This window comes from Hyperoodon ampullatus, assembly GCF_949752795.1.
Source record: "Hyperoodon ampullatus genome assembly, chromosome: 1".
NCBI lineage: Eukaryota > Metazoa > Chordata > Mammalia > Artiodactyla > Ziphiidae > Hyperoodon > Hyperoodon ampullatus.
In genome coordinates, this window is record NC_136914.1 from 214,758,479 (window position 1) to 214,773,099 (window position 14,621).

At 37.3% G+C, this 14,621-nt stretch overlaps 1 protein-coding gene across 1 annotated transcript in view; it reads left to right on the top strand.

Moving 5' to 3' along the window:
• ATRNL1 (attractin like 1) overlaps nt 1-11,437 on the top strand; it is a gene marked incomplete at both ends in the record, with an annotated part of 692,251 nt that extends 680,814 nt beyond the window's left edge. Inside the window, one exon of the mRNA XM_079717281.1 lies at nt 11,313-11,437. Coding sequence (XP_079573407.1) covers nt 11,313-11,437 — 125 coding nt within the window. The remainder of the gene's footprint in view (nt 1-11,312) is intronic.
• Between the last annotated feature and the right edge of the window lie 3,184 nt (nt 11,438-14,621).

Below are 14,621 nucleotides of genomic sequence, written 5' to 3' on the forward strand. Positions count from 1 at the left end.
TTCATTAGAGGACTTGCTTTTGTCTTGATTATCATGATCCCAGTTTGTCAAAATGCTTTTAAAAAGGTAGTTTTACACACACACACACACAAAGCAGGGAAGACTCAACATACTTAGCCAATTATAAATAAGCCATTTATAGTTTGTCCTTTCAAAATCCCCTTTTACGTTTTTTTTTAGGGCAAGTCATAAGTACCTTTGCGAATAATAATTATAATCTACATTTCTCCAACTTTAGTAAGTGTTTGGAGTAAGGAATATGAAACCAAATCTGACAAAATATATGGACTTTTGAAAACCTGATAGTACCATACTTCTCCTATACTCTACTTTCTTAGATTCAATGCCTCTAAAATGTAAGTTTCTTTTCCTTATTTAAAATTTTTTTTCCCTCTAATTATGGGAACTCATCATGGACCATTGGGCTGAAAGTCAGCGGCAGCTGGGTGGTGAACTGGCGCCTTGCCCAGATCTCAGAGTAAGACTAATTTGAAAACCCTTTACAAAATGCAGTCCAGAGCCTCGCGCTTAGAAGATCCTGCTCTAATCAACCATTGATCATAAAAGATTTCCTGTATTGACCTGAAAGCAAGTTTTTTCATCTTTCTGCTAGCTGAGGCACTTACTGAAAGTAAATGGATAACATCTAAAGTGAATATGCCAGATAAAGAGGGCAAAGTCTTCCATCCCTCCCCACAAGTGACATCTGACTCTGTTCAGTGGGCCTTCTGTAATCACATGTGCTCGTAAGAATTTCTGTCTCCATCCATCATCTCTTGACCCACTTCATTGCTACCTATGAGGAACCTATGGTCAGCAAGATGTCCCTTCTACAGATACACTTGGCAACTCACTTAGGAAACTGTAGTCCAGGCTTGTGGAACAGTGTGTGAGAATTCTCTTTGTGTCTGGAGGTAACTTGGAGTGAACACAGAACAATGTTTATCCCCCTGGATATAACATCAGAAGGTTCCAGGTGACTCTGAAGTCTGCTCCCTCTGTGATTTACTTGCCTGTAGGGTTTGAAAGGTTTCCACTAGTGCTGACTCTTTGTGACACTTCTCAATTTACAGTAGCTCAGAGGCCACATTCATTCCTCCCAAAGGCAAAGTGGGGCAAACTGATACTTTTTTCACTCAGAAGGGTCAGCATTTATGGGATGTACTCAGTCAGATTCTCAAAATTGCATCAGAGAATGAAGGTTTCTTTTATACTATCCTCTGTGAGATTAAAGGAGGTCACTTAAACAAACTACTTCCCCAAAGTCCCTGTTTTGAATTATTGGAGAGAATGTGTACTATCTGGGGTCCTGGATCACTTAGCAAACATCAGAGGAATGGTTTGAAGTCCATTTTGAGAAATATACTGTCCATCTATACTGCCTTTTCCTTCAGCAAAAGAGATTTATCAAGGATCAATTTGGCTACAGACACATCTGTTTTTGTTAAAATGACTTTGGCCATTAAGTTATCCATAATAACTTTTGGTAAGGTCTAAGAAATTTATAATAATATTAATGGAAAAATCATGATTCTGTATAGCATTTTCTCATCCATTTTATCTAAATGGCCAGAGGTGAGGATTTGCATAATTTTATCTGTTTTTTTTCCTCCCATTTTTGTAATGATCTGCGTTTTTATATAGAAGGCATAAATTTGCTTTACCATTGGAGTTTGTTAAAATTGTATTTTGACTTTGCAGAGATAGTTGTATGTTTTCAACTTCTTTTAACAATGAAATTTCTTTAAAAATATTGACTGTTATGAACTTAGAGGAACAGAAACATCACCCTGGACTCTATTAAAATTCATTTTTTTGGTTGATAGCTTGTTTTTTAATATTCAGTGGAGTTTATCTGTGTAGAGGATATAAGCCCTGTAACTGTCTCCTATACTCTCCTGTAAATGCTGTGGAAAGCAATGATTCACATCACCACCCAACACTGTTTAACCTTGATTTAAAATTGTAATCTAGTTTCTTTAAAAAAAAAAATCATTTGTGGTTTTGTTTTTTTTTTTTTTTTTTTTTTTTTTTTTTGCGGTACGCGGGCCTCTCACTGTTGTGGCCTCTCCTGTTGCGGAGCACAGGCTCCGGACGCGCAGGCTCAGCGGCCATGGCTCATGGGCCCAGCCGCTCCGTGGCATGTGGGATCCTCCCAGACCGGGGCACGAACCCGTGTCCCCTGCACCGGCAGGCAGACTCTCAACCACTGCGCCGCCAGGGAAGCCCTACAAGTAATATTAATACAGTGTTTTCTCTGTTGAATATTGTCATTCATCTGTTTTGCCATTATCACTTTCAATTATTTTTACATTCCCTAATGAGCAGGCAACACGCACAAGTCATCCATACGTTCGTGAGCAAGTTCTCAATTTTGTTATCCAAAACATGAAAATAATTCTGGCTTGAGTTCTAAGTACAGTTATCACGTCACAGACGGTGTTGCTCTAAACTGATACTGTCTGTGAGTCTTTGAATCCATCTTTCTATCAAATTTTGTCCCTTATTAGGCATTCCACATGATAGTCATGCCGAGTTTTGAATGCATGATTGAATGAATGAGTGATCCTAAAGGACAGAGGCAAAATCTTGAGTGCCCAATGTTTCATCAATTTCCAATTTGACTTCAAACTTCCCACTTGTTGTTAATGATGATGATGATTGACATTTTTGAGCGTTTATGTGCCAGGCACTTCTCTAAGCCCTTCACATTCAATCCTCACAATAACTCGGTCAAAAGAATATATGAGCTTGATCCACTATCATGTAATAAGCACCATGTGGTACAGAATCTTTTATGTCTTGTCTGTCTTATTCACTGCTTAACCCTTAGAGACCAAAGCAGTACCTGGCATATAGTAGGCACTCGAGAAGTAATAATTGAATGAAGTGATTTGCTGTTTAAACAATTTTTTGACCCTTAGGACTTTGGAGTTTTCTGAATATTCATAATTTGATTGTGATTTCTTATTATTAGTGGTAGTAACTTATTCTGTTATTGAAATTACTAACTTTGTATAATACTCTATAGTTTGTAAATACTTTCACATATAATCCCTTTTAATCTAAAGCAGACAATGACATGGTACTACTAGAAATGCTAAAATACAATGTCTCTACCTAATGGAAATTAAAATATTGCTATTTTTACAAAACTGCTATAGTTCAGTTTCTTCAATGAACAGTAAGCTCTTCAATTAAATTAAGGATAATTAGGTTTTAAAATAAGGGATTATCATATATCAGATTTTTTTAATTGAAGGAAGGAAATACTAGGAAATATTTTCCCAGTTGCCTTGGAAACAGGAAATTCTCAATTGGAAATTTACTTAAAAACATGGAGAAGTAGCTGCAGAGCTGGTCCTTATGTTTGTGGCTCTAAAAAAAGAATCACAAAATATTTTCAATGAATCAATAAAATTTCCTAGTATATAATTAAAATCAGAACTGATACGATCTAAAAGAAGCTTTACTCGTGAAGAACCGTGAGGGTTTGCAGTAAACAATGACTTGAGACAGCAATGGCCATGATTTGTTCAGCTCATTCTAACTACTGAGGGAACAGTTCACATAAAATTCAGGGAGTGCTCAGCACTGTGGTGCTAGAGTAGGATTACATTTTGTAGAACCTTTACTGTGTGTCTTTAAATTAAACTTTAAAATGTTATGATGTGTTGGGAATCCCCTGGCAGTCCAGTGGTTAGAACTCTGAGCTTTCACTGCCGAGGGCCCGCCAGGGTTCAATCCCTGGTCGGGGAACTAAGATCCCACAAGCCGCGCAGCACAGGAGAAAAAAAAAAAGGATGTGTTAAAGGCCAAACAAAATTTTATAACCAGAATACAATTATCATTTGTATTTAAACATTGACATCTGTGGTTGTCACTGGTTTCTAGTAGGTGAAGGGAAACATTTCTTTAAACTCTCAGACAAATACAGTCCATTTGTCATTCCGGTCCATTTGTCATTCCGGTGTCTTCAGCACTTGAAGTATTTCAATTTTTGTTCAACAATATAACCTTTGGAGATTTGCCTAATAATGACTTCAGTTGTGCTGGCCTTCCAACAGATAAATTAAAGTGGAAATGCATATTTTCTAATTATTCATCCAGCCCTAGTTGCATATTGGCAAGGGTGGCCACACTAAATGTTAAATTAAGTCTGCACAACAGCTAGAGTCTATGCAACATCAGTTTCCCAAAGTCACTTTCTTAATTGTGTGAAGGGTAGCCAGGGCTCTGATCAGTAGTATGTAGCTATATACAATCAGAGGGAAAACATTTAAACATCCCAGCATGGTATTTCCATTTAAATCTGATTACAGTGAAGTAAAGCTGTAGCCATTAAAGGTCTAGAAGAACTACAAATATAAGCCGTAAAAGAAGACAGATAGTAAATGAGGTAGTAAAAACATTTCAGCAGGGCAAACAGTTAACAGCGCTCATTCAAGTCTTCCTGAAGCAGGTTGTGCAATTCACTACAGACCCTGAACCATTCCCTGAGCTCCACTTACACCCGCAATTAACCTTTCACACCTAATGAAGCTGTTTTCTTGGGAAATTAAAATATATAGTGGTGCCTGCTCTTACACAGACTTGGGAGGAGAGCATTTCAAAATGAATGACTTATCTGAGGCTTTGTTCAAATGTAAAATGGAAGTGCTATGTTTGTATATAAAATGAGGCAATTTCATTTGATATGCAGTATTTTATTACTGTACTTATTAATTGTTCTTCATAATTGTAAAAAAAAAACACATCAGTAATTTTATGATTAGATTGTTACTGCTGGCGTCTACTAATACCATTTCACTTCCATTAGGAAAAGCTAGAGTTTTACTAAAGATAACTAAATTCCTGATGTTTCTCCTTGGTGGTTTTGCAAATTTAGTGGTTTTAGAAAGATATATTTACGATTTAAATATTTAGCTGTTACTCATTTCCATCGCTTCCTCTTTAGGGCATGCCTGCACATGTTTATTGAGAAACAAAGTTCTTAAATTTAGGAGGAAAATATTGTTTTTATCCAAGGTCCTGGGTAAAGGCCTGATTTCGGTGCATCTTCTACTTTTACTAAATACCTCTGGTAGCTCTTAGCATCCAAACCAGTAACAACCAAACTGTGCTCATGTGCGGAAAGAAATCTGCATGGTCCCAAAGAAGTCTGCTTCCTTCCCAGCTTGTCCTGCCCTGGGTGAACCAGAGCAGCCACTGGTGATGTTCCCCATTATCGAGCACCAGTTCAAAATGCCAAGAGGCCATGGAAAATGGAATAGGAAACAGAAGATGGCACTTTCTTTCTTATGAGGTTTATAATTCATATTTAAATAATCTAAATGTCATAGTGTCTGGTATTTAAGAACTAAAAGTGCAAAAAAGGTAAAGCTTATAATAAATATTTAAACCCCAGCATTTTTATTGAATCTACTGGCATATTTTGATGTAAATTTTGCTAGCCTGCAGCGTCTGTGCATCATCTTGACATGGTAAATGAAATTCCTTTAGAACACCAGTCTAAAATAATGAATTGTTCCCCCAGTTAATTGTATTGCTTTGATAACAAGGAACTATACTAGGCCTAGAGAACACAATAAGTGGATTTCACCAGATAATTTGTGTGACTTTTTGAAAAATGATCTTCTGGACTGACCCTATTTTAATGGAACTCTAATGGCACAGGGGTGTGCCACTGTGCTGCCTCCTACCAGGAGGAGGCACTTTCTCCTAGGGCACTGGGAGTGTGGGGTCATTGGCAGAAAACCTTTCACCGGGAAAAAGTTCCTCGGGAAATCTCAACCAGGAGAGAGCGTTTGCGTCAAAGGGCTATATGGAGAACTTACTTCTAAGTTGCTTTTATTTTATTGATACATTTTTTTTTAATCCAGGGAAGATCTCAAGCTACCTTTATTTCTTCATTGTCATTGTGAAAATGAACCAAGACCAACCCAATTACAAGCAAAGATTATTTATTCAGAACTTGCCATATAGCAAGGGAGTCATCCACCATCGCTTGCTTGCGCTGTAGCAGAGTGCAAATGTGTGGGAACATTTTATAATGGAAAAAAGAGAAAGCTTCAAGTATATGCTTATTGGAGGCTGTCGGCACCAGAACGCTGGAAAGCTGGCGGCAGGCTAACTAGAAGCGGGGTATTCTATGTGGTTGGTGAGGGGTGCATATTTCCCTGTCTCTGGTTGGTCCTAAGTTGGAAGCAGGGACAGACATTAGGGAAGCTGTCGGTTATTAATGAAGTCCTGGCTGTTTGGGGCCCATTGTTGTGGGGTAATTGTTTGACTCCCTGGGTTGTTACTAGAGATGGCAGTCTGACTCCTACAAGCCTGACATAGCAGGCTGGCTTCTTGGGCTGGTTATTATAGATAAGAGACTGGTTTCCTGTGCAGGTTGCTACAGCCTGTGGGCCAGAGTTCTGTTTTTATATATGGTCTGGCCATTGTCTGTTTGTATCCTCGGTCTCTCACCAGCATATAACTGTTACATTCTGGGGGAAAAGGGGAGCAATGTTGTCTTTCTTTAAAGAGCTACTGACTTGACTTTTCTTTTTCTCAATTAAGAAAATTAGATTCCTTAGCTGAAAGGTAATGATAGAAATTAATTTCTCTCTCTCTTTTTTCATGAGTCTTCCACACACTAGACAATTTAAGAAGACAGGGTTCTTGTCTCTCCTGTTTACTCTTGTGTCCAGGGCCTCTTATAGGTTGAAGGAGGACCTAGCAATTTCTGGGTTGTTGTTGCTGTGTTTTAAGGTTCTCCATATATTAAAATATGAAGAAATTCAAGCATAGTAATAAAAACTTACACTTAACAATTTGACACAAGGCGTGCACACACACGCACACAGAGAGTTATTATGATTATTGTGCTGTTTGTAATTAAATTACAGGATTTAAAACGCAGGGGGCTTCCCTGGTGGCGCAGTGGTTGAGAGTCCGCCTGCCGATGCAGGGGACACAGGTTCGTGCCCCAGTCTGGGAAGATCCCACATGCCGTGGAGTGGCTGGGCCCGTGAGCCATGGCCGCTGAGCCTGCGCGTCCGGAGCCTGTGCTCCGCAACGGGAGAGGCCACAACAGTGAGAGGCCCGCATACCGCAAAAAAATAAATATATAAATATATAAAATAAAAAAATAAAATAAAATGCAGAAGAACTCATGGTGTGCCACCAGCTGTGTGGTCCAGTAAAGGACTCAAGCTTAAATTTGAATGAAAGCATCATTTGGCCCATTAAGACAATAAGACCTGGGCAAGTGGCCCTCTGAGCGACCTCTGTGAGTACACATGGTGGACACTCAAATATCACTGCCTGGAGGAAAGCAGGGTTTCCCGCATACATATTGCCATTTATACAGAATCTGAAAATTCAGTTGATTGTTCAGTTTTCATAGGAAAGGACAAAAAGCTGTCAAATTAAAAATAAGCATGATTTGTAATTTTAGTGTTAAATTAAGGACTGAAATATGGTTTATGATTATTTTCAACTGAATGTGTTTCTAAGCTTACACCTCATTAGTAAACCTAGACTTCACATTCACATACCCCGAAATACAAAGATACAGTGACAGTTTAGGATTCGCATAGAATTTCCTGTTTGGGCCACTTAAACTGTTTACTTCTCTCTTGGCCCTGTATCTTCTGTATGGAAAACAATGTTTGCAGCCACATGTAAGTGGGAAAGTGGTGTTTCTCAGGGCTCCTTTGGACGAGGTCATGCCGCAGTTTAATGAATAGCATGATTTCATATTTGGATGCTGTGGTCACTGGAATGAGTATAAGTGATCTCTGTTCACATTAAAAGAGATGTACATTATTTGTCATATTTACTGTCTCTGGATAAGATGGCAACAAAGATGAAATAACAAAAGGTTGTAAATTTTGCCAGGAGTGTGCCAGGAGATCTGTGGAAACTTAAGGTCTGTCTGTGCTGAACTTTCACTTAGCACAACCACGGTCTCTGATGTTTTGTAAATAATATACTTCGGCTCCCTCCCTTACAGAAATAACAAACTCATTATTTCTCACAGCATCATAAGTGGTTAAAACATCTATTTTGGACACATATGTGCTCTTCAAAGGTCAAGAAAGTAAATTTTACTTAAATTTGAACCTTTGAACTTATGTTATCTCTAAGAAACTCAGGATAATTATTAATATCCTGAAAGAGTAGTTTACTTAACATCAACCCTTCAAAGGTAAATATGTAAGATTATCAGCCTAGCCAGTGATGACTGTTAACTTTTTAATCCCTTCCCTCTCTCCATAAATACCTCCTCTTCTGTTTTCAAATGTACTTGAAACTCCTTTTATCTTTAAAAAGTATATTTGTACTCAGATAATCATGTGCATTCACGTACATTTCATCTGACCCTGCTGCTTCCCCTACGAACCAGCTTACTTACCTCTTTCCATTGACAAACACCTTGCACATGAGACTTATGTCTGTTGGCCACACTCCCTCTCACTGCATTCCCTGCTTACCTGTCAGGCTTCCATCCTCAGTTAAGTATGGAAATGACTCAAGGATCACCAGAATCTTCCTTGAGGAAACCCAAAGGCCTCTTTGGCAAGCCTCACATGCTGGCCCCTTAGGTACTCTTTGCAGACGCTTTGACCTCTCTCCTCCCTTGACTTCCACAGCACTGCGCTAGGCCAGTCGAACTTCCTCTTACAGTGTCCATTCCCCGCACTGACATTTCCTTCTGTTCATGAATCCCTGGAGGTCCGTTCTTGCCAGGTCATATTTGAGACTTACCTAGAATAAATTAACCCACAGGAATGAAATAATTCAATGCCACCTTGTATAGGATGAGATCCAAAAGTGAGGCCTTCCTCTAAGAGCAGCACATGGAGAAGATGTCTGTGAGAGCTCAGGGACTGGTTCAGCTCAATTCACAGTCAAGTCTCCAAGACCTTAGGGAAGGGAAACTGGTGACCTCTTCTCAAAGCAAGCAGTCTGGTCTTGTGGTTTAGTATGGGGATTTGGCACATTTTATTTTACTCAAAAACCAAAACTAGATAAAATGATTCCTGTGTAGCTGTGATAAACCAGGGTATCTGGTTGAGCCATGCATTGCTTGTATAAACTTAGGAAAGGCTTTACTATTCCTGAACATCTTACCAAATGTTCCTGTCAATCAATGGACAAAACAATGTAACAAAACAATATTCTTTCAATTACTTATGATAACTAGAGATCACTTTTGTGTAGATATTCTACTGATAATACTAATGGTCCTTTTCTTATATTTAAGACATCAGCTAAATTTCTACAAGTCATCTTTCTTCTATGTGCATCCACAACTCTATCCCTGGGGTACTTTCTTACTTCTTAAAAGCAATTTAAGAGAATGAAAAGACAGAATACAGACTGGGAGAAAATATTTTCCAAACATATACAGTGTCTCCTACATACGAACCTTCAGGTTGCGAACTGTCAAAGATTTGAACGTGCGTTCACATGTCCAATCACATAATTAGTTTACATGTCTGGCGTACATTGTCATGTGCTTGCATCCTCTACAAGTGGTTGTGCTTTTGTGTACTTTACTGTACAGTACTGTATAGAGTACAGTAGTACATTATCTTTATTTCAAGCCCAGGATGTCCGGAAGCAAACATAAAAGCAGCAGTGTTGTAGCTGTACTACTATACTTTTCAAGGTACTGTACTGTAAGATTGAAAATGTTTTCTTTATTTTTTGTGTTTTTTGTGTATTATTTGTGTGAAAAGTATTTTAAATCTATTACAGTACAGTACTTATATAGCTGATTGTGTTAGTTGGGTACCTAGGCTAACTTTGTTGGACTTACAAACACTCTCTCAGAATGAAACTCGTTCATATGTAGGGAGCTTACAGTATCTGAAATGAAAAAGGACTGGTATCCAAAATGTAAAAGAAATCTCTTAAAAAACAACAGTAAGAAAACAAACAAGAAAGTTAAAAATGGGCAAAAGATCTGAACGGATACCTCACCTAAGAAGATTTACATATGACAAATAAGCATATGAGAAGGTGCTCAACATCATATGTTATTAGGGAATTACAAATTAAAACAACCATGAGATACAGCTACATGGCTAAAATCCAGAACCTGACAACACCAAATGCTGGCAAAGATGTGGTGCAACAGGAATTCTCATTCATTGCTGGTGGGAATACAAAATAGCACAGCCACTTTGGAAGACAGTTTGACACTTTCTTACAAAGCTAAGACATCGAGTCAATGTGATCCAACAATTGTGCTCCTAGGTATTTGGGAATTGAAAACTTATGTCCACACAAAAACTTGCACATGGGTGTTTATGGCAGCTTTATTCATAATTGCCAAAAACTGGAAGCAATCAAGATGTCCTTCAATAGGGGAACGGATAGACAAACTGTAGTACATTGATACAATGGAATATTATTTAGCAATAAAAAGGAATGAGCCACCGAGCCAAAAGAAAGATATGGTGGAACTTAAAGGCATATTGCTAAGTGAAATAAGACAATCTGAAAAGACTACATACTGTATGATTCCAACCATATTACATTCTGGAAAAGGCAAAACTATAGAGATATTAAAAAATGATCAGTGATAACCAGAGGCTCAGGAGAAGGGGAGGGATAAATTGGTAAAGCACAGGGCATTTTTAGGGCAGTGAAACTATTCTGTATGATACTTTCATGGTGAGTATATGACAATATGCTTTTGTTGAAACCTATAGAACTTTGTGTACAGCACGAAGTATGAACCCCAATGTATAATATGGACCTTACTTAATAATCATGTATCAATATTTGTTCAATTTTTCTGTAAACCTAAAGCTGCTCTAATTTTTTTTAAAAACCTTAATATACTGACTTTTGTTACACACACACACACACACACACACACACACAAAACTGAAAATTCTTTATACTTTTAGAACAAACATGTGTTCAGACATAGAAAGGTGTGGAGTCATATCCACAACTGATTGTGATGTTTTGTCACACACTGATTTGATTGTCCAATGTCAGTCAGTTAATTTTGTTAGATCCTTGCTCTTCTTCATGTGTACAGTTCGTATGTCCAAGGTAAGAAATTTTTTTAAAAATATATGTGTATAACTGAATCACTTTGCTGTACAGCAGTAATTAACACAACATTGTAAATCAACTATACTTCAATTTAAAAAAATATTTTAAGTAAAAGGTAAACTACTTCCAATAAGCAGCTAAATGTTTGATTGCTGAATGTAAAACAATGCTAGGCCACCGCTGTTGCCATCCCAGAAATATGTAACCAAACATTTAAGTGTTTTTTTTTTCTGTTTTTCCAGGCCTTGCAATTGCCAGTGCCCTAATAGATATTTCACAACAGAAGCCTTCAGATAGTAAAGACAAGACTTCAGGAGTCCGAAATCGAAAACACCACCTCTCAACACGTCAAGGAACGTGTGTCTGAGAAACAGAAACTGCTTCTGGAGGTTCTGTAATGTTTGACTTTGTAAATGGCTTCCATTAAGGCTGGTCTGTGGCCTCGATTTTTATGGAGGCAAATCTCTGTATGGTCCCAGGGCCCAGATACAGTTCCCTGCAAATGGGCAATGACCCAAGTGGCCAAAGAATGTTCATGAGTTTTATCAAAGTAACAGTATTGATGGTCACAGGTGATAAAGTTAGTTTTTAAGGCTATCTTAGGCTTATCACAGATAACATTACTCTGGAAAAAAAATGTATATCGTTTCTTAATGCAGATGAAAAATATGTAATTCGTATAAACCAAACTGTTTATATCCCAAGACTTTAAAGAAAGACATTTTATAATGCCTGAATGATGAGAATTGTACAGTTTTTGCCTCATAAGCAAACTTAAGTCAGTTGTATACGAACAGGAAATGAACAAATTGCAATGGCTTTAAATGCTGTTTTATCTCATGTAAACGTAAAAGCAGGATTTTGATTTAGTAGGATGTAAGCAATGTATTTAAATATTTCACAGGACCTTATCATGTCCAAACTCAGTTTTCAAATGTGACTATTTTCCACCTAACTGGAATGCAGACCAAAATGAGTCCATTTGGATGGATGGTATATGCAACTTCACAGGAGGTTTATTAGAATTCTGAGTGAAGAGGACATTGCTGCCGTCCATGCCAACTGCCTAACTCATTATCAGAGCTGATAGAGCATAGAAAAGCCTGTCCAGCAATCAATTTTTGCCCTCCTCAAACCAGCCTCCAATATCACAAAGCTAAAGAGAGCTGAAATAGTTATTTTACAGTGTGCAAGCTTCTGCTCTAATATGGTAATTTTTTAATTGCCTAGGAATCATTGGATCAGACCTAAATGATCCATCTGCATTTTTATAAGAACAGATCATGTTCTTTTGGCCTTCCTCTCCTATCGGCTAGATTTTATCTACTTTTCACAAACGTTATGAAAAATATTTTAGAGACAGCACCTCCTCCAAGTCATAATATGACCCAGGTTCCTTCCTGCCAACTATTTCACTTAGAATACAAGTAGAGAAGAGCATTTGCTGGCAAACATCTACAGTATTCCTGTTTCTAACACAAGCACATTGGTGTCATGAGAGAGTCTCCAGTTTAAGAAATAAAATAAGTTCATTGTTGCCCACATTTAGCATATTGTTAATGATTCAAAAATCTGAATTACGGCAGAAAGGAAAAATGATAGAAGACAGCTTTCACATTGGAACATAGAATCATCTGTGTCCTAATTTTGACAACAGTTCACTGGAACTCGGTAGATTAACAGATCTTGTTTGGAATTACAGTTTCTTAACTTCAAGGGAACTACAGAATATATGTAGAGAACAGTGACAGAGATATCCAAAACCGCTTTATACAATATAGTTTTGTTCAATATGAAAGTCATTTAACTATAATTGATGTTTAGTACTATCTATGTACTTATCATGTTCTTTGGATTTCTGGAAGGTAATGACACTTTACTGTTTACAGCTAATGCATAGTTACTTGCATGCTATGGTTGTGCAGTAGCAGAATATGACCCTATTGTGATATTAAATGTTTATTTCACAATGCCATTTAGACATAGCCAACTTAATTTGATGGGAACGAATGTAATATATAACAGGAATGATCATACAATATGTAGTTGCATCATATATAAGATTGCTAGGTTGCATCTAACCATGACTATGTCATTGTTTTGATAATTAGGCATTTATGAATTATAGTATATATTCCTTATGTTGGCATGACAATTTTGCTATTTTCCATGCGTTAAAAATAAGACTAATTCTTAGATCAATTTAATCTATAGCCTATGGGGTTTTTGGGGGCTAGGGACTAGAGCTGGTTGTTTTTACCCCCTATGATATTTTCTCTCTCTCTCAAAAAGAAAAGAAAATTGAGCGAAGTTTGTAAATGTCTCCTGAAAACAATCAAGCAATTTTATTAGCTTTTTGGGGGGCCCGTTAAATGTTGATTTTTTTCTCCTGGAAAAATAAATTGACAAAACTGGTGAATACAAAAATATAATCATTTAAAAATAAAATGATTGCCCAATTTGTTTAGTACTCTGTAACAATTGTCGTGAGAGAAAGCATATATAACAAAAATATGGAAACATACAGAGTTGTACATAAAATCTATTTCAGCTATGTTTTTAGAGAGGCTAAGTAAATAGGATGACTGTGAAAGAATTGTCAAGCCTCATTCACCTCGAATCCCATCAGGTTCTTAAAATTCCGAAATTTGAATTTCAGACAATTACGGGACATAACGCAATGTTAAGTTAAAGTCATACTAAACCTTTCTGGGCCAAATATTGCTGACTCTGTGACTAATTATGCAATATCGTCTCGACTTTTCAAAGCTTTTTACTGGCAATAAAACTCTTCACCCTCAGGTGAAGTGGATTGAAAAGACCTTAGGGATAATCACTTTGAATCTGTGTCATGTTCTTTTTTTCCCCACATCCCAAACACTTTTAATTTGGAAGCTTCTTTTTTTTTTTTAATCAAACCACAAGTATATGCAGGTACTCTTCAAGAAGTTAGGCATTAAATGACTGATTCTCTTGAAAACTCATCTTAATGGAATTATGTACATTTCAGTTTAGAATGACTTTGAAAAATTCTTTAGATTTTAGGGTTTCTTATTCTTCCAACTATGAAAAATTTTGGTTAAGTAGAATGGAGTTTTAAAAATTAACCTGGGGACACTATTTGGACAGTTAGAGAATTCTCATTGAAAAAAGATGCACATGCTTACAGATCAATTTAATACATTTTAAGAGGATTGGGATTTTCATAATTGCTTTTAAATGAAAATTTATTTAGTGATACACATAGAAGGAAAATGTATGCCATATACTACTGTGTTATGTTCAATAGGAAAACTTCAAGTAGAATATATTTCAACCTGTAATCGCTATTTGCTATGCTTCTCAATATCTCATTTTCTCTGAGTTCCAGTAAGACAGCAGTGACTACCTGGCTTTGTGTCGCTGCAGGGTCATTTAGTGTGCAGACTGGTGGCTGGACCTGAGAACAGATGTTGCAACCAGCTTTGAGCTGTGTGGTGCTGGCACGTTTTAACCTTTTGAAGCCTCAGACTTTCTGTCTGTGAGGGAAGGTACCGGTGCCCACCTTGCAG